The following is a 20,929-nucleotide window of genomic DNA, read 5'->3' as shown; positions in this document are numbered from 1 at the left end:
TGTTTTATGAAGCTATTCATGTACATTTAAACGTAATTGTAAAACTTTGTTTTTGTGTATTATATTTCAGATTGTTATCTGAAGGTCGGTATGAACTGAAGGTCCGTTATGAACTGAAGGTGCATATGAACCGAAGGTCGTTATCTAAAGTGAAGCTCAGTAACTGGAAGTCCGTAACTGAAGAATTGACTGGAATTCCATATTGGAAACATCAGTGTGTTAGCGTAATAAACAAGTATTTGTCACGGTAACCGGATGTCACCTTGCTTCATATTTGACCTTGTGAATAACAACTAAGGAGGGTTGTTTGAATTAACAGTGGAAACTCCTCCGTGGTACGAGTTGTCCGGAGGCAGTCACACTAACCTTTAACCTTTGATTTTAGCATGTGATCTAAAGCTGCACCTCATATCCAAGAATGGTCAATCATATTTGACCAATGATTTCATAGTCTTGAAGGTGGTGCCAGTGAGTGAAACAATATCTTAAGAATTTTCTTGCCTCACAAACTCTTCTTTGAGAGCTGTTTACCATTGTAATTTATTCTGTTGGAATTACGCTTCTGTTTGTTTGTTTGTTTGTTTGTTTTTGTTGTTTTAAAAGAGCAGAAGAATTTACTAGTGTTCACTCATAAGTACAACTGTATAATAGAGTACAGTGGCGGATCCAGGTGGGGGCACATCTTTATTTGTTGTTAAAACAAAAGAAATAAAAAGAAAAAATAGGGGGGCGCTTGCGCACCCCCCTCCCAGTCAAATTGTCAATGGCCCTTTTAAAGTACACGGTACGTTAATAGCTTGTAACATGTCACTTGTGTGATTCTCTCATAAAGGATATCTTGTCCACATAATCTGCAGGTTTCTCTGCTGGCAGTCTCAACTGATCTCCTGGCTGTGATTGGCTCTTCTGATTTGGAATGATGCAACTTCAGCCAATCAGACATCAGACCCAGAACGGTTCCAGCTCTCCCACGTTTGTCTGTATTAGTGGCACCAAGCAGGCATTGTCATTGAAATCACAATCATGATCACAGATTTGTATTTTAAACGCATAAGGGAATCTGAAAGAATAAATTCTCCATTTTGAAAACCTCTTTTCCTCAAGCAAAATAATATGCCCCAAATAAACAAACAAACAAACATACATACACATACATAAATGAAAGGTAAAAGCAAATAGTTCATAAGAATTCCCGCTTCTCATCACATCCTTTCACATTTCCCTAACGTAATATAGTTTATATATAACCCATAGTTATGTTGGTTATCAACACATTCTGTTTGTATTAGTTTTTGTTCTAGCTGGCAGGGAGAATGGCTAGTACTCACAGCAAAGTGTCAATTATGATGTGGATGGAATATATTCACAACATATTTAACAAACTCATACATACTTTTATTCTGACAAACACAATCTATTGGTAGTAATGTCACGGCCCACAAGATGTTTGTTGTACATGTATCTAAGTTCACCAGTGATAACAACTGATAAGTTATCTTATGAATAATGAAGCTTGAGTTAGAATTACAATATGAATTAGAATTACAAATAATTAATTAGGATATTCAATATATCCATATGTGTACTGCACTTCTGAAGAAGTAATATTTCACCGTTGAGTTTGTTGTGCTCCACACAATCCTCAACATGCATGGTCAACAGTCTCTCTGATAAACACTTGATGCTTTCTTCCTGCAAACAAGCAAAGGAATAGACACAACCACATGACACATATCAGACATTCAATCTGCTTATTACCTTATCATTATATCCTCTAAATGATTTTAGAGGATGCGGATGAGAAAATAAAACAAAACAAACAAACCTGCTGACCATTCTGTTGTTCGTGAGAGATGCTAATAAATTGTTATGGTGAATTTAGTATAAGAATATGGTCACTAAAAAAAGAGAACATACTTTTTCCACAGAAAAGCGTATCTCTAACCTGAAGGCAGAGTCAAATCTGTATCTTTAATGGAGCAACATTTGCAACAAAAACAAAAAGAAGAGCATGAATGTGTACAAAGTGGGAACTTCAATACATGTATATCAATAAGAATCCTAATACAATTATGAGTTTTCAAAAGTTATGTTTAACACCTGTCTAAAAAAAGAAAAAGAAAAAAAAAAGGCATTAGGAAAAAGAGATGAATTAGGTCACAAGCTGTCAAGACCATAATTCAGGAATGAATGCAGAAAGCACTGAAATAAACCACTGACAAGAAAATGCACAAACTGAAGGAAGTGACAATACAAAATACAGAGAAAACATCTCCGTATAAACTGAAGAAGAAGGGACGTAACAAGCTACAAAGAACTATGTAAACTCTGCAATAGACTGAAGGAAATGATATTACAAGCTGCAGATAAACATGTAGTAACTAAATGAATGAGACAGCAAGGGATTCCCAAAGGCCTGCCACCAGCGGTTCAGTTTGATGTGAGGATTAGGGTTATGGTTATGTTTGGGGGCAGAATTTATGTCTAGCTTAGTGGGCAGAATTTATCTTTAGCTTAGCGGGCATATACAAGCATTTCATGGGAGCAATTGTCGCAGGAGCAACATCATGGAAACGCCGCCAGCACCCACACTTCCTCACCTTCTCTTTGAGTTCTGTCTCCAGACACCCCTTCTCCTTGTTGCCATACACCTGTAGGAGCCGCTGCGAGAAACGGTGGACCAGCATGAAGCAGACCAGTCTGCGCAGCCCCAACAGGTAGGCCAGGTCCTGCCTGCCCCGCACCTCCAGGGTCTGGTCCGACATGATGACATCCATGGTGTCCTGGGGGACGCTTTCTGACATGATCCTACGGTGCAGCCACTCCAGACAGTCACACTTGTCACAAAGGCTCCCTGAAGTACAGCAAAGACGGGCAAACAGAAACACTGACAAATGGCAAAGAAAGGTTCCTATGCAACCTTGCAACCTGTAAAGCTGTAATACAGGATTAATAAAGAGGTAATGACACTGTTTTGTTTTCCGAGGAAAGAGCCACCCAGACAACAAACACATTTCAAGTGTTTTAGTATTAAATGATTTCTCATTAGAGAGGGGCATCCCCACAGAATGTCAACTACTGACCTTTAACTGTGCTGTCTTTAGAAAGCACACATTACAAACATACAAAAAAAAAAAAAACTGTAACAAAAGATGAAGAAAGCGGAGTCACATGAATAACTGTTCCATAAATCAAGGTTTAATATCTCTACCCCCTCTTTGACCAATCACTGCCTTTTTTTCTAGGTAAGGAATGAGGAGAGGGGACAAAGATGATTTTACACGGCAAACAGATACAGTGCATTCCTGTTACAACAAACAGTTATAATACATGTATTTTTTTTTTTTCTTAACAATGAAGTGACAATTAAGTTTCCAAAATTGCTACCCATATATCTTTACTTCTTTTATTTGTTTGGCTTTAATGAAATTTTGATATAAAGAAATGAAACTGCCTGTCTTGACGACTTTGGCATATTGGGAGTTACCTGTATTTGTTTCAGTGATTGTTGCTGAACTTGTTTTTGTATGAAATTTATGCACAGCTAGCATTTAAAGCTTTTAAAGCATTGATCTACACTGTACAAATTTCTTGTGATAGCATTTTCCGGGGAAAACTTGATCGATAGAACAATTCTTTATTTTCTTATCTTGATGCAGCTGCCCTACCTACAGTAGCTTTTAGGACACTGATCTGACCATTTCAATACAGACACACCATGTTCAATGCACTAGGAAGACACTTCACCACATAACCAACAGATCTGATGTGCTTCCCTTCTGTAAACAATGGGAGAAGCAGTCAGGGTTAGATATCTTAAAAATGTGTTTAGATTTGGTGGATCACACAGCCATGGCAACATACAAACTCACCTGTCGTGTCTAACAGAATCCCTTCAATTTCCTCATCAGATGCAGCCACTATGTAGTGCAGTCGAGATGATTCACGGAATGCAGTCATTCTTGGAGCAGCATGGCTGTAGGAGGGTACCAGCATACAAACATTTTCTTACAAATCCCCCTACACCTCAAAATCAATCCAACTAGAGAACTTTTTTTTTTTAAAATTATGGTTTTGAAATCCAACCAGGACGATAGGTGTCACAGAAAATATTGCACTAGTCTACAAATCACTGTATGTACTTCAGTGCACTAAAAAGGTCCAGCATTCTTCTTTTATTCTCTATTTTGTTGACTTTCTTTTAAATTGACAGATTTTCTCAGCTCCTACTACATGTTTGAACTTTGATAGGTTTATTGTATAATGCTTAATCAAACTCAGAGGTGAGGAGAGCAAAATGACATAGTAAACTGACACCTTACCACAATACTAATCAATTCCAAAAGATTGGTTGTACTCTTTAGTTACGTTCAGACGGGAGCCCTTAACCTCGAAGTTAGGAAACTTCGAGGTTAGAGCTTGTAGTTAGGGACCGTGAAGACGCACTCGTAGTTAGCAAACCTCAAGGTTTGCTCGATGTTTCGAGCCACGAGAAATCTTATGGTTAGCGCTCTAACCACGAGCCGCGGGGGGTCCCCACTCGTAGTTAAGCACCGTGTGGACACAAAAAACAACGAACTCGAAGTTAAGAGTGACCTCGCCGTAAACTCCAGCCCCCACAATTTCCCTCTGCTTCCGGGTCAACCTCCCAAACGTACACCACAAATACGCTATACGTGAAAAACCTATGACGCACGACTCAACATCATCTTTTCTTCCCATGCGCTTGATCTCTGAAACTGAACACGTCGAACTCACTACTGTATTCTATATTCTTCTCCGACGCTAAAAAAAAAAAAAAAAAAAAAAGTTTTCGACGAATATCTTCATAAAGGCATAAAGTCATCAGTGCAGTGCTATCTCTGCATACCATGACAAAGAAAAAGAGTACCTGTAAGCGAGTCCGACAGGGTTGGACTAAAGAATAAATAGACGCCTTGTTGGCAGTGTGGGCTGAAACTTCCGGTTTTGTGGTATTAACATTGAGTGGGACCCACTCGTTGTTACGGTGGGCAGAAGCTTAACCTCGAGGTTTCGTAACCTCGAGGTTAAGATTCGTCGTGTGGTTTCGTAACCTCGAGGTTAAGATTCGTCGTGTGGACACACGTCGTAGTTAGGGGGCAAGAGCTAAACCTCGAGGTTAGTGCCTGCCGTCTGAACGTAGCTTTTTATTGCTGTCAACTTAAAATCTTTGTGTGCCACACTGTAAACATTCTGTGTGCCACATTATTCCCAGACCGAAATGCATGAGCGTTTTTAAAGAAACATTCTGCTTTTTCAAAGCCACGCAACTATTTTATAGAAATGCTAGACATGCAATGAGCAAAGTCATAGAGAAAATTCCAAGCTTTGCTGTAATGTAAATTCTATGACAAATTTATGATTACTATTCATGCGAATGGCCAGTAGCTATGTTTTTGTCCATGTCTGAGAGGGACAACTTGTAGACACAACGACAACAAAAAATTAGAATTCACTCGAAATCTTCCACTGAAACACCATTATTCAATCACTATGCAACACAATAAACATGTATCTGCATGAGGAATGGAACCATGAGTGAAGCTCTTTTTGTACTATGGCATTTGGCAATTTATCCATTGGTTTGAGCGGGGTTGTGTATGTGAGCAAAATATACAAACTTGGCAAGCCATCAACTGAGTCAGGCGTGCAAACTTAGCTCATAAAGAGCTAAAGAACAATATCAATCCAAATGTCCACTACAAGTCTAATTATGCACTTAAAAAACAGGATTGTCCAATATGCACGACAGGACATTTTTCATTGGTGCACTCTGACTTCCAGCATTATTGGCCAACAAAAAAAAAAAAAAAAAAAAAAAAAAAAAAACCAGCAACAATAAACTGAAGACGTTCAATTTTCCCCTCTGAAGGTTTACTGCCACTGTGCCATGTCAAGACAGGAAAACTTCATGGGCAACAACTCTGATCCAGAGAAAACTAGAAATGTCGCTTTGGCGACTGGTATGCCTCCGCCATAATGCATGATTTTCCCAATAGGTCTAGATAGTACATGTGGACACTGTGTGATTACATTTTCACAAAATTGGCAAAAAATATTGGAATGACAAGTTTGTCACAAATGTGTTGAATGTTCACCTTCCTTGACGTAGGTTTAATTGGATGAATAGGAGAGCATGTATCTAGGGATTTAAGGACTTTAACTTGACTTTGACCCATTCATACATTTAGGCATTGAGTAATTTTCAAGGTACAGGTGTGGAGAAAAAGTGCAATTTCTGAATTGAATAGTAAATTGTTACCATTTTCATCTGGCCCTTGACCCTAAAATTCATAAGATAATTACTTTCAGGTAGAACATGCATAATGTGTACTAAGTTTCAAGGTAACTTGAGCCACTTCCGAGATATGGAGGAAAAAGTTAGTTCAGCACTTTCACTTGATCTTTGACCTTTTGACCTTTGAGGCAAAAAGAGAAAAAAAAAACTTTCCAGAGAATTTCTATTAGGTTACACACGCATACACCAAGTGTAAAAAAATAACCCTGCTGGCATTGCATAAATATGAGGGTAATAGTAAAATTTTGAAGTCTTGCACTTGACCTTTGACCCCTGACTTTTGACCCCATGAACCCTACATTCTCTAGATAATCACTTCCAGTCAGTACATGTATATACTATGTTCCATGAAGATACCTTGAACAATTTTCCAAGGTACGGAGAAAAAAAAGAAGTTTTAATATTTTTACTTGACCTTTTGACCTTTGACCTTTGACCTCATGACCGAAACTTTCACCAGAGAATCTTAATTGGGTAATATATGTATACACTAAGTTTCAAGAAAATCTCTTCAGGCATTCAATAGATATGGTGGAAATAGTGAAATTTTATGTATTTGACCTTGACCTTTTGACCTTTGACCTTGAGCATGTGCACCCAAAAGTTGATAGGCACAACTTCACCCCGTAATACACATACATGCCAAGTTTCATTAGGATACCTCAACAGGTTTCGATAGTTACCTTGTCCACAAAATTCATTACGGACGGATGGAAGGATGGAAGGACGGACGGAAGGACGGACGGACGGACAACCCGAAAACATAATGCCTCCGGCACCACTTTGTGGCGGAGGCATAAAAACAGTGCAAGGATATAAACTAGCAGATGGAATTATGCAACTTACGTCCTGACGGCAGCCAAGAAGACACCATTCCTGGAGATTGCGAGGCCATTGACCTTGTAGCCGAGGATTCTTGCTGGCTCCTTCAGACTCAGAGAGACCGAGATACCTGGAGGGTAATTTGTGGAGGGGGGGGGGGGGGCATGTTTGTCACTCAATTCTTGGAATATAACGTCGCTGGGGCGACAAAACCTCGTATCTACAAATGTCCAGGAGAGCAATAAAAAAAAACCCAACAACAACAACAAAACATGGCAGCCAAAGCACTATATCAAGTAGGATATACTTTTCTTTGACATGTTGTGTGGTTGCTTCATTTTTGGGGTAAGACAACCAGGATGTGGACAGGACATCACTTTAACTGATTATCTGACCATTAATCCAATAAAAAAAAAGTCATTTTCACCAAAATTTGAGATACAAGGTTTTGTCACCCCAGTGATGATAAGGTGATGACTGAACAATGGAAAGAAGGTTTCCTCAATACAGTGGAATCTCCTTTACTATAAAGACGCATAGTACCAAAAGGGTGATTTGACAGTTCCTACGCTGTAATTCCTTTATTTTTGTACCCTGTTATAGCAAGGTGGAAGGTATTGGATTCCTCTCGGATTGTAGGCCTACTGTGGAGGAGAAGGAGAAAGAACAAGTAGTAAGATGAACAGATCGATATCCAGTGCCATACAAGATGATTTTTTTAGTTGCACCAAACAAAAATTGAGTGACATCAACTATATGGTAGCCAAAACATGAGAAAATTTCATTTTTATCTCTGTCTGTTCGTAAACACACATTGGGTTGCGCTAACTGCTCACAGGAACTACGGTATGCTATAAGCACACAAGTAATTATGTTCTGCAGTAATGCAACACCTGGACCAGATTTAAGGCTTATGAAGGTCTTCCAACCTTACCAAGCCTGCAAAATGAATTCATAAGAATTAACCAACAACAATATCAGAGATGATTAGTGTAAACAGTAGTATTCATCATTATGACACCAGCATATGTAATGATTTTCATTTGTTCAAAGTTGATTCGGCCTAATACACAAAGAGATCTCTTCGCTTCAGCTTTCCCATTGTTTGGAATTCCATACCGAGTGAGATACGTTCATGCTCAAACTTATGGTTATTCAAAAAGTCTCTGAAAAATTCTCTCCTGCAGAAATACTGATCATTTAATGTCTCCACCATTTCCTCCAGTTGTTTGTGATATGATGTGTGTTCTGTAATTTGTTGATTGTACCTTTATTTTGCTGTCTACATGACCTTTTCCCCCACAAGGCCTCTGAGCCTTTTTTTTTCTTCAATTTCTCTGTTTATTTCACATTTCACATTGACTTTGTATACAAAGGTGTAATTTCAGATTGTAAGAAAGATATGATAAGTGTATTATATGCATTGTATTTGTTGTATTTTTTTTTTGAAATGGAAATAAAATAAAAACGAAGCGAAACAAAACGAAAACGAAAACGAAAACGAAAACTAGAACGAAACCATCACATGGCGAGAACTAGTCTAGCGGGCGACGTATTTTTAGCCTGAATCAGTCCTTGATTGGCAGTCAATAGAGGGCGCGACGATGTGGAAGTCAAGTTGACTAAAAATACGTCTAGCAAGAAACCTCCGAATAGAGGCGTGGAACAAGGCGTGGCACGACAGTTGCCAGTCTTCAATATCGAAGTTTCATTGGCTGAGCACCAATGTCAATCAAAACACATTGCAGAACCCAAAGGAATTCTAGTCTACTCTCCTAGGTATAATACATATTGTCTTTCAGTGAAAATACAATTTCCCTGTCTCTTTCACACTATCATAGTATTTTGCCATTCTTTCCCATTCATTTTGATGTGTATAACATCTTACCTTACTTCAAATAAGAGAATGATAGCAGTCAATGACCACATGCATTTGAAAATTCATGAGGGTTCTGCACATGGAAACTACTCCAAAATTACTGCCAAATGCAAACCTCTCACTGTTGTTGTAAAGTTTACGAGATATTCACTGTCATTGTCGGTTTTGAAAATGTGATTTATGAATTTTCCCATTGTTATGTTTTGGTATGTTTTTCACTTTAAAGTACTTTATATTTTCATATTAAATCTACTAAGATATTTGACAAATATCAATTAAGTATGCCGCCAAGATAACAATCTCTATTGACAAGCACCATCTACATTAAACAGACATTTCGTGGGTGATCACACTGTCATAGGAAAATCCGTCCGTGGTACATTTCCTGTGAAAGGTAAAAAGAGAAGATCTGCGACACAAAAGGATTCCTGCAAAGCCAAAGGCCCTGGAAAACATAGTGCATTCTTTGCAATCCGTAATTACGAGACGCCAGTCTGAGATGGCGGTACAGGTGTACTAATGAAGGGAAGTCGATGCTGATTGACATTCTCTACACAAATAATTATGGAGATGAGGACATCTCTTTTTGTCCATTCGGAATGCATGCTTATGCAGAAAAACGTGAAGCTAAACTGAGTAACACCAACAAGTTTGTGGATGATGCACAAAAAACGACATTATGGGAAAGTGAGTCCAAAGCACCCGTCAAGATCCATGTAGCTCAACTGAAGCGTTTGGCACCTTTTTCACCAGAAATATCTCGTTTAGAGGAAAGCTATCGTTGATTACGTAGAGACATTTTTGTTTAGATCTGTCAGAAATAAACTTTTCCCATCTTTCTCGACATGATTTTATTAATACTGTGTTCTTTCATTTTCTTTGTCGAAAGTATTCGAAGGATCGGTAATTCGACAACGAAATAAAGTTCAAATTCCGAAAATGAAGTGAACTTGTTTTAGACACAAAAGACTGTAATATGTTGTTATTGTTACTCCAAGGTTCCACAATTATATTTCTCAATTTAATTTGTTTTGATTATGCAACCTTATTTTCTGTTAGCAAAAAAGTGAAATGTTTTTTTTTTTCTTTTCGAAAAAAATGAAATAAAACTTGAATTAATTTGAACATAACAAAAGGTATGATAGGCCTATTACGCAATGAAAATTGAACGAGAACACAGAGAGAGAGAGAGAGAGAGAGAGAGAGGAATGTGGAAAATACACAAACTCCCCAATACACTCACTGGCGAACTGGAATGCAATCGTACAATTTGCAAATTGCATTTTTCATGGAAACATGAACAATTTCTCCCTCTCCGCCGTATGCTCCCATAGTCATCTATGGCATCATTATGATGGGCCATGCATGACGTAGAACAAATATTACAAGAGGCCACCTTAGGGATCCCCCCCCCCCCCAAAAAAAAAAGGTCATGCATGCGTGTACTGATGATACCCTCTGAAAGAATACTGAGTGCACCCTTGATCATTATCACCCCTTTCCATCATTGTAACTAATCTACAGAAACGATGACCATCCCTCTTCTCGACAGTACCAGCTTCTCCACGAATAGAAATAGTGTTCGGATTAACCCTATAAAGCCCAAGGGGGGGGGGGCACATTGTGCCCCCCCCCCACCATATTTTCGTTTGCCACTCCTACACCTTTTACTCGATTTCAACCAAATTTGGTGACTTTTCTTAAAATCTTATTGCGAACATTTTGATATATAATTTAGCTATGTCCGATATTGCTGGTTGCCATGGCAACCGTAAACTGACAACCATGTTCGTCAGATTTTGCATGATTTTCTGTTCAAATTTCAGTTAACAATATGATAATGGATGAAATGGGGGTTTTCTTGGCTATTATTTGCTGAAGGACCAAAATGTGAAGTTATTATGGTTGTGAATTACCCTGAAATGGTCTTCTTATTATTTCCTTTATTTTCTATATGACATAGGCATCAAACAATAGACATAATAGAAATAATCGAAAATACAACATTTTCCAAAGACTACCCTTTTATTTTGTGTTATCTTCACACAAGCTTTGCCTGTAATATCATTTCTTCATCATATTATCAATCTGCAAACTCAAAATTTCAATATTTTGGAAATATGGAATATGATACCAATATATGTACCCATTCCAAGCAATACATCAAAGGTTTCATATATTTCTTTATATTGTATTGAATAGCGCCCCCACATGTTGACCTTGAGAAATTTCAACAGTAACAAATAGTGAAGTTTGACTTGCTTTTCCTTTGTGGTAAATATGAAAATGATTGATATGAAATAAAAACATATATACTTGGGATAATGAAATAAAAAGAAAAAACATGATTTTAGCATATTTCCTATGTATTTCTTTGTATTTTGGTTAATAGCGCCCTCAGTGGATGACCTTGGGAAATTTCAAATGTTGGGTCTTGTAGAGTATGAGTTGCTCTATCCATGTGCCAAATATGACGGTCATACATCATATAATAAAGAAGTTATATAGGGGGGGCACAATGTGCCCCCCTTGGGCCTGGAAGGGGTCAAAATAGCTTGGGCTTTATAGGGTTAACGAACCTTCATTGTTGGATTGACGAAGCTTGATTCATGCTGGGATTAACAAACCTTATTACATGTTGAATTAATGAATCACTGGAAAACAGGACCTTGTTTCATTTTCGTATTAACGAACCTTCGAGAAAACGAACGCAATTTCATTTTCAGGCCATCAACAAACTTTAGGAATTATGAGCCTTATTTCATTTTCGATATATCGAAATGGTCTATAGACCCTTTATTACGGCAATATTCTGGATGAAACTGATTTTGTCAGCCTTATGTGGAGGGTTTGAGTTCAAACAGGGTAAGATCCCAAAAGTATACTTTTACGACATTGATTTGGTCTAGAACAATGCTCAAGTAATATAACTTGCATACCAGTTAATTATTGCACGTTCTCAATGAGCGATATCACTAAGTTTCCACCAAGAGACTTGTGTTATGGGTGAGAGGAATCAAATGCATGAGACACGAAAAAGGTGAAAACGGGGACGTCAGATCCGTAACATAAATTTAATGTTAATTCGAGGTTATTTGTTACCATCGCTCATTAGGAAGAGTGGAAATCTGATATAAATGTTAGTGCACCAATATAAAGGGCGAAACTGCTTTCGTCATCCTTGCCGGCAACCTCTAGAAAGTCTAAAGCTGCAAGACCTTCTGCTACCCAATGGGAACTGTCAATTCTGAGCGTTGATGAAATGATTTATCGAATGGAGATTATTTCTTATCATTACTTATTCAAAACCGTACATCCTTGGAGGTATGACAATAATCATTTATTTCGCCATATTCTGGGAAACATTATTCTTCGGAAAATTTCTCCTAAAGTCTGGAAACATTTCTATTATAACTACTGCTCACGTTTCGTATATTTAACAGTACTTAACTTCGATTTTACTGATTCAATTTTTTACTGTCGTTGTTTCTATCCCTAACTCACATTCTAGAACTATTTTAAGCACTAATGCTAGGTTATTTTTTCATCTGCAAATGGTAAATTATGCCTTTAATGAAACTTGGCAGCCATGTATATGTACGAGTTGGTGACGTTATGCCTATCAACTGTCAACTTTTGGGCACACATGCTTAAAGTCAAAAGGTCAAAAAGGTCAAATGTCCAAAATTTCACTATTTCCCCCATATCTACGCAATGCCTGAAGGTGTTTCTTGAAACTTTGTGTATACATGAACTACCAAATGAAGATTCTCCAGAGAGAGTTTTGTGTCGTGAGGTCAAACGTCAAAGTTCAAGTGAAAATGTTGAATTTTACTTTCTCTCCATATTTCATTTCATTCATTTCAATTTATTTTCATATTTCTCACATATATCACAATATAAAGTAAATTGATACGAAATTTATACAGAACACAGTACGAAATAGAACTTCACCGGAATGTTCAAAGCTTGTCTTGGTATACATAAGATCTGTATATAAATATGCGAGTTAAACTGAGAACATAATGCGAAAAATATGATGGGGCCTGCGGGAAAGCAAGCTTGTATAGAGCCGGAGGTCCCGTGATAAAATCAGATTAGGGGAATCATAAGTACAGATATTTTTTAGACCATACTATAACTGGGGGATCCGATTAAAACGAAGAAAGATCAAACCAAATAAGTGTTACTATCTCACAAATCTCACATATCTCACAAATAGTTCAAAATATCTTCATGGAACTTAGTACATATGCATGCACTGACTGGCAGTGATTATACAGGGTGGCCCAGAAAGAACGGAACACCTAAAATCTTTAATTTCAGCAATATGGTTGTAAATATGTCATTATTTTGCACACTGTCTGAAAGGCCATTCTTTTTCCAATAGAATGACACCAAGTTCTTTCATTTTGGTTAATGTGTTATGATTTTAGGACCATTTTTGTCAACCCTTTCAATTTTCAAAATGTGATCATTTTGCACTCTCAGAGATACCGAAACCAGCGAGAATTCGGCTTGCCATAGAACCAGTAGCATTCACAATGATATTCACAATGACATTCACATTATTCAGAATGATAACGAACAATAACAATTAAACTTTCCGCCCCACATTCCAGACATTGTGAAGGCTACTGGTTCTATGGCAAGCCGAATTCTCGCTGGTTTCGGTATCTCTGAGAGTGCAAAATGATCACATTTTGAAAATTGCGAGGGTTCACAAAAATGGTCCTAAAATCATAACGCATTAACCAAAAATAAAGAATTTGGTGTCATTCTATTGGAAAATGAATGGCCTTTCCAATAATATGCAAAATAATGACATATTTGCAACCATATTGCTGAAATTAAAGATCTTAGGCGTTCCGTTCTTTTTGGGCCACCCTGTATAGGGAATGCATGGGTCATGGATCAAAGGTCAAGGTCAAATACTCCAAATTTCACTATTTTCTTCTTATCTAGATGCGATGCTTGCAGAATTTTTCTTTAAACTTAATGTATGCAAGTATTACCCAATTAGATTCTTTTGGAAGTACCTTGCCATGAGGTCAAAGGTCAAAAGGTTCAAGGTCTAGTGAAAGTACTAAATTTCACTTCTTCCCTTAACTTATGAAAGGGTCAAAAGTTAAGTAAAAATCCTCAAATCTTCAAATACACGCACTTTTAGACAATATAGTCATTCACCCAATTAAACCTACTTTAACGAAAGTGAGCATTCAGCACATTTGTGACAAACCTGTCATTTTAATATCTTTCTGATAAGTATTATGTGAAACTGTCATCACACGTCAAGACATTGTACTATAAACCTACAAGGTGAACCATGCATTATGGCGGAAACATACCAGTCGTCATAGCGGCATTTCTATGTGTGTGTGTGTGTGTGTGTTTTGTTTTGTTTTGTTTTGTTTTAAGTGGCCTCTTAGTGCAATTATTGTTTCTTCGTCACATATGGCTCGTCCTGATGATGGGTATACAGAGGAGAGGAAAACAAGTACCTATTTCTTTTATTAATAATACAATTTACAAATTACGATCGTATTCCGGTTCGCTAGTGAGTCTATGTATCGGTAGTGTTTGTATGTTTTTAAGTACGTGTGCGTGTGTGTATGTGTGTGTGTGTGGGGGGGGGGGAATTGTGCATGTTTTTGTTCAATTTTCACTGCGTAATATCCTACTACTTTGTTATATCGCCACATTTTGTCACTACAGACAGCTTAGTTTACTTCATCATCGGAATTACGAACCCTATTTTGTCTTCGGATCAACGATCTTTCGAACAACTTCGGAAAGGACATCAAGGAACACAATTCTTAATTCACAATTCACAAGGCAGACAGTGTTTATCTCAGACAGATCTAAACTAATTTGTATAATATACGTAATAAACAATTCATGGGTTTCTTCTAAACGAGATGTTTCTCTTGAAAATGGTACCAGACGCTTCATTTGAGCCACATGGGTCTTTTCTGGCGCTTTTGACGTGGTCATGGTTTTTGTGCGTTGTGCTCTAGTTTCGTAACATATCGTGTTTCTGCCCATTGTGTGTGTGTGTGCTGTGTGTGTGTACAACATCCACATAGGTTAGCTCGTTAATGTTATTTCATTTTTTCAGCTTCACATTTTCTACATAGGCATGCATTTCGAATTGCCAAGAGAGATGTCCTTATCTACATTTGAGTTGAAAATGTTAATCAGTACATACAAGTCTTCTGTGAGACTGGCGTCTCGTAATTTCATGATTGCAAAGAATGCACCATATTTCCCTGGCACTTTGGCTTTGCAGGAATCCTTTTGTGTCGCAGGTCCTTTCTTTCTCCTTTCACAGAAAATGTACCACGGACGGATTTTCCCATGACAGTGTGATCACCCACGAAATGCCTGTTTAATGTAGATGTGCTTGGCAATAGTGATTAGCTATCTCGATGGCATATTTAATTGATGTTGAGCAACTATCTTAATAGATTTGATATGAAAATATAAAGTATTTTAGAATAAAGAAATGCCAATGGGAAAAAATTCATAAATCACACTTTCAAAACCGACAATGACAGTGAATATCTCGTAGACTTTACAACAACAGTGAGAGGTTTGCATTCGGCAGTAATTTTGGAGTAGTTTCCATGTGCAGAACCCTCATGAATTTTCAAATGCATGTGGTCATTGACTGCTATCATTCTCTTATTTGAAGTAAGGTAAGATGTTATACACATCAAAATGAATGGGAAAGAATGGCAAAATACTATGATAGTGTGAAAGAGACAGGGAAATTGTATTTTCACTGAAAGACTATACCTAGGAGAGTAGACTAGAATTCCTTTGGGTTCTGCAATGTGTTTTGATTGACATTGGTGCTCAGCCAATGAAACTTCGATATTGAAGACTGGCAACTGTCGTGCCACGCCTTGTTCCACGCCTCTATTCGGAGGTTTCTTGCTAGACGTATTTTTAGTCAACTTGACTTCCACATCGTCGCGCCCTCTATTGACTGCCAGTCACTGATTTAGGCTAAAAATACGTCGCCCGCTAGACTAGGCGAGAACCAACCATTTTCCTTCTTGATGCAAGCTTCCTGGATGCTGCCATCTGTTGACGAGGAGTACACCAGGTTCTTGTGACAAACAAATCCTGCCAAGAGTAAGACATTACACAGTAAGACAGTCACTGCAACATAACATCTTCATCATGCATCTTATATTAAACTACACGTACATCACAGACCATAGACTAAGACAGACCTAAAGCGATTGCAACTTTCAGCATGGACAATTCTGTTTGAGAATATCTCATTTGAAGGTGTCAGAGGCAAAATGTTATTCGCCATCATACCTCATTCTATGCATGATGAAGCCACTACTCTGGCCTGTGCAAGATGTTTACAGATACATTAAATTTACCAGGTGTGAAATTATTATTAGCATAACAGGAGACATCAAGCATGCTATAGGCTTATAAACCCTTGCTTTGATATGCCTGGCTATACTTTCATACAGTGTATGTTTCATATCAGAGTGATGGCAAGTCTATGGATACTTCGAAATCTGGTAGGAAACTGACTACGAAACACATGAGAACAGAACACTCGACATGTAGTATTCTTTCACAACATTACTAAATTATTATTAAATGATGAACATAAAACAAGTTTCTCATCACTGTCATTAACATATCCCATCACAATGAAACAAAAAACAAAAATAAATTCAGTTCATGAAGCCCATGTGATAATTTGAATATGACAGATAAAAATTAATGTATGCTAAAAGAACTACAGTGTATAATCTTGTGCTACACTGCATGCTGATACCTGAGAAAAGAGATGTGTGGAGTGACACTTTGTGAGATTGGTGCCGGATCTCAAGTACCCCTTCTCTCATCCCAAACTGGAAGACCATAATATACAGACCCTTTGCTGCAGCCAGGACAAATGTATCACTGGTCTGCAGGGATACAAAGCCACACACACACACACAAACACATATATTCCATTAGAATAAAGAACCTTGAAACAGTTCACCATTGTGAAGCTCTCTTGTTGACACGAAAACTGTGGAGACAATTGATGACAACTTGCTAGGTGAGAGAATAAATTGTTGTACACGGTAGCTTGTAGCCAAGCGAATTACAGATACATAAAGCTAGCAACGTGTGGTACATTGTTGTGCACATGGTAGAGAAAGCTTGCCAAAGTTTGGCCAATTTCTGACGTCTTATTCCCACATTACTTTCTAAGATTGAAATGTTGCATTGCAAAATGCTCCGTATGGAAAAGAAGTTTGATAATTATTTCACTGTCATCAAGGTCTTGTAATCATCACCTATGACTACTCCCTCAAGCTATTTATACACAGATATCAAAATGAAGTGTATCCCTTCTACAGTATACATGTACATGTACTGTAGCACACCTCTAATTTGAAAGATTATGATTACACAATCATGCAAGGAACAATACCGGTGCCCCTGCAAATTTCCTTCTCTATCACTTTAGATAAGATGCTTATATTGACTGCACCTCCACAAATAACTAAAAGTAGAAGTGCATGATTTCTCCTTATGTTAAATTTCTTCCAATTTTTTTACATCTGTTCTTGTTTCTATCTTTTCCCTTGTTTCTATCAGGGACAACATGTCAAAGACTGAGCCAGACAAACAATGTGAGACCACGCATATTCCGTATGCACAGTTTAATTTGCCATTCATACTCACACAAAGTGCATTGACCCAAGCCATAGCCTGGATTTGGAGCTGGTCTTTCTCCTCCCACGCATCGCCTAACTTCCTCACGATGACCTCTTGACCCACTGTCAGAAGAATTTGCCAAATGGACAGTCTCCCCTCCTGACCTCCACTGGCAAGAAATGCTGTAGAGATGGCATACAAACCATACAAAGTGTTGATGTCAAATACTATAAAAGTGAAAATTTTCACAAGAGCAATAATTATTTTTCATGTTCTGCCGGGTAAGATGAATATTGCATATTTTTAGTTTCACAGAATCAAAACATTTAGTGTTATCAAGAAATATCAAAAAAATTTGCATGTTTCTATTTTCCTGATAGTTTCCGGTCGCGGTAAATGTATAAAAATTTCCACACCACAAAAATGTAATATTTTTATGGTACTCAATGGGTTGCTTCCACTATTCAAAAGAAGAGTAAATTGGAAATCACTTCAATGAATGTTTTGATATCCATCCCCATGTACTCTCAGCAATAAAAAAAGGCTGCATTTGATTCACTGATTTGGAAAAGTCGGCTATTTTGACTGCACGGCTATGAATGAATCAATTCATTCATAGAACAGATGTACATATGAATTCAACCACAGCAAAGATATCATTACCCCATTGAGGACGGTTTGATTTTGCTACAACACGCATTTCCCATAGACACCGCCCCGAGTATACTCGGGACTCGTCCTCAACGGGTTAATAAGATTTTACTGAGCATCCTCTGCAGGGAAGTCACTGGAACCATTACATGTATCCAATTCATTGCATCAGACAAGGATGAATTTTAAGAGCACCTCCACTCAGTGTCTCCGGTCTCTTGTTTTATATACTGTAAAAGTGGAAATTTTCGCGGTGTTGACATTTTTGCACATTTCGCGCAACTCGAAACTAGCGCGAAAATAAAACATCCTTGTCTGATGCAATTCATTGCATCAGACAAGGATGAATTTTAAGAGCACCTCCACTCAGTGTCTCCGGTCTCTTGTTTTATATACTGTAAAAGTGGACATTTTCGCGGTGCTGACATTTTTGCGCATTTCGCGCAACTCGAAACTAGCGCGAAAATAAAAGCACGCAAATATTTTTGCTCTCCATATGTTCCAGTAGTTGATGTCTTGATTCCGCGGAATTAAGAACAAGCGAAACTCTTCTTATCCCGCCGATCGTGAAAAATTAGTCGCGCGAAAATATCAACTTTTACAGTAGTTTCTTTGGATGACTGGCAAACCCAAGAAACATTGCCTGCTCAACCCTTTGTGTGCTTTGAGTGCTGATTGGCACAAAAAAATGTCATAGTATTGTACACTGTCAAAAGTCCCTGGCACAAAAAGAGTTAAAGTCATAATTTACCATTTGCAGATGAAACAAAAACCCAGCATTAGTGCTTTAAAATAGTTCCAAAATGTGAGTTTGGGATAGAAACAACCACTACAGTAATAATTTGAATCTGTATAATCAATATTAAGTATTGTTAAAATACACAAAATGTGAACAATAGTTATATTAAAAATGTTGCCTGACTAAACCATCTACAATTATGGTTTAATGAGGAAAATATTGATATCTCCTTATATTCTAGGTTTTATTGCAAAAAATTTATATGGTAGGATGTTTTGTGAAACAACAGACCTACACATATGCATCAAATGTGATATCTTGAACATTCTTTAAATCACTGTTCCCAAAGGTAAACATGACCTTTGAGGCTTTGGGAACTTTAATACTGTAGTATATGCTGCACCACACAGAATTTAAGCCCATTAGATGCTGTAATGGTTCCATTTACATGTATGTAGCACCTTCCCATGAGCCTAAGCCTCCTTACCACTCTGACCAGGATGCGCAGTGTCCACTAGTGGGTGGTGCCAGGCTAGAGCCGATGTCCAGTCATGTCCAGCGTCAATGACTGAGGCTACTGAGGCAGCATCCCTGGCAAAGAATACACAGAACATTTCCATAAAGCTACATTCACCATGAGAGTGACTGAATTGAAAAATTGACAGATTGAGATAGATAAATCATCTAAATCTGTTTATTTGTCATGTAGAATGATGATGACAAGAAAAATGATATGCCATTACCATACAGCATATTTGAAATCAATCTCCTCACCAATATATAATATAGGTTTCCCGGCCAATTTCACACTTTTGTTAGTCCAATTCCTTATTGCTGCATTCAATTTAGCAAAATTTAGTGTAGATGACATGTTCGGTATTTCAATTATATGATCTCTTCATTCAAATTCATTTTGAAGCATTCAAATTACCTTTAACCTCATTCTAATTAACACTTTTTCCATTGCAATTCGTAAGACAAGCACCATTTCGTTATTCGTTCATTCAATGTAGAATGATAAAGTCATGTTATCACGTAAATGCTGCGCTTGTTCATTCAAATTCATTTTGGGGCATCCAATTCAACATCTTTTGCAGTCAATTTAGCACACATGTTTATTCTTTGGTTCCTTCTTTCTTTCTTTTTTTCAACATAGTTATCATTTTGTAAGCATCACTACATTTCATATTTTCGTATTCAGTTTAGCGATTTTGGCAACAGTTTTTTTTTTTTGTTTTGTCTCCAATGTGCTTATTGAGTCTCCCAGTTCGCAGAAAGTGCATGCGGCCACACTTATCTGGCCGTTCAGCGCTTTATTCCGAGTACGTTGGGCAGTTATAAGAAGTCAAGGTTATGATTATCAAATGTTCCTATAATTCTTTCTCTGTCTTCTAGAGATATACATCTGTATCTAACTTATGCTGTCATGACCATAAGAAGATGAAGTTAATCTGAAGTACTGGTACATGTAAGCCTATAATGACATGTATGAAAGAAAGGGGCATTACGGAACAACAAATTTGAGTTATATAGGGTCAAAAATATGATACTTTTACTGCTTAACAGTGTGCGGATGAAACAAAAAGTCACATAGAAATACACGTTAAAATGTCTTCACCTTTTCAAAATAACATGATGAAATAACATGACGTAAATTTCAATGAAAATGTTTGGAATTTGACTGCCCATTCACGAAACTGAATGACTCAAATACCCTTTTCGGTGAGTGATGGCAAATTTGAAAAGAACGTAGAGTACCAGCCAATTTGAATGCCCTTTTTTATGAATCTGAAAGCCATATGTGCAAATTTCATTGATTGAAATGCTAAATTGA

The 20,929-nt window shown here is 37.5% G+C and overlaps 1 protein-coding gene across 1 annotated transcript in view; it reads right to left on the bottom strand.

Annotated features, from left to right (window-relative positions):
• Positions 1 to 20,929, bottom strand: part of LOC140243490 (general transcription factor 3C polypeptide 4-like) — a 36,177-nt gene that overhangs the window by 4,775 nt on the left and 10,473 nt on the right. Inside the window, exons 7-15 of the mRNA XM_072323162.1 lie at positions 19,583 to 19,686; positions 17,733 to 17,887; positions 16,831 to 16,963; positions 16,071 to 16,187; positions 7,166 to 7,271; positions 3,873 to 3,976; positions 2,601 to 2,854; positions 1,614 to 1,692; positions 838 to 978 (exon numbers count right to left, since the gene is read on the bottom strand). Coding sequence (XP_072179263.1) covers positions 838 to 978; positions 1,614 to 1,692; positions 2,601 to 2,854; positions 3,873 to 3,976; positions 7,166 to 7,271; positions 16,071 to 16,187; positions 16,831 to 16,963; positions 17,733 to 17,887; positions 19,583 to 19,686 — 1,193 coding nt within the window. The remainder of the gene's footprint in view (positions 1 to 837; positions 979 to 1,613; positions 1,693 to 2,600; positions 2,855 to 3,872; positions 3,977 to 7,165; positions 7,272 to 16,070; positions 16,188 to 16,830; positions 16,964 to 17,732; positions 17,888 to 19,582; positions 19,687 to 20,929) is intronic.

The sequence above is a fragment of the Diadema setosum genome, chromosome 20 (assembly GCF_964275005.1).
Source record: "Diadema setosum chromosome 20, eeDiaSeto1, whole genome shotgun sequence".
NCBI lineage: Eukaryota > Metazoa > Echinodermata > Echinoidea > Diadematoida > Diadematidae > Diadema > Diadema setosum.
Note: the sequence above shows the minus strand (reverse complement) of the source record. Positions and strands in the feature narration are given on the sequence as shown.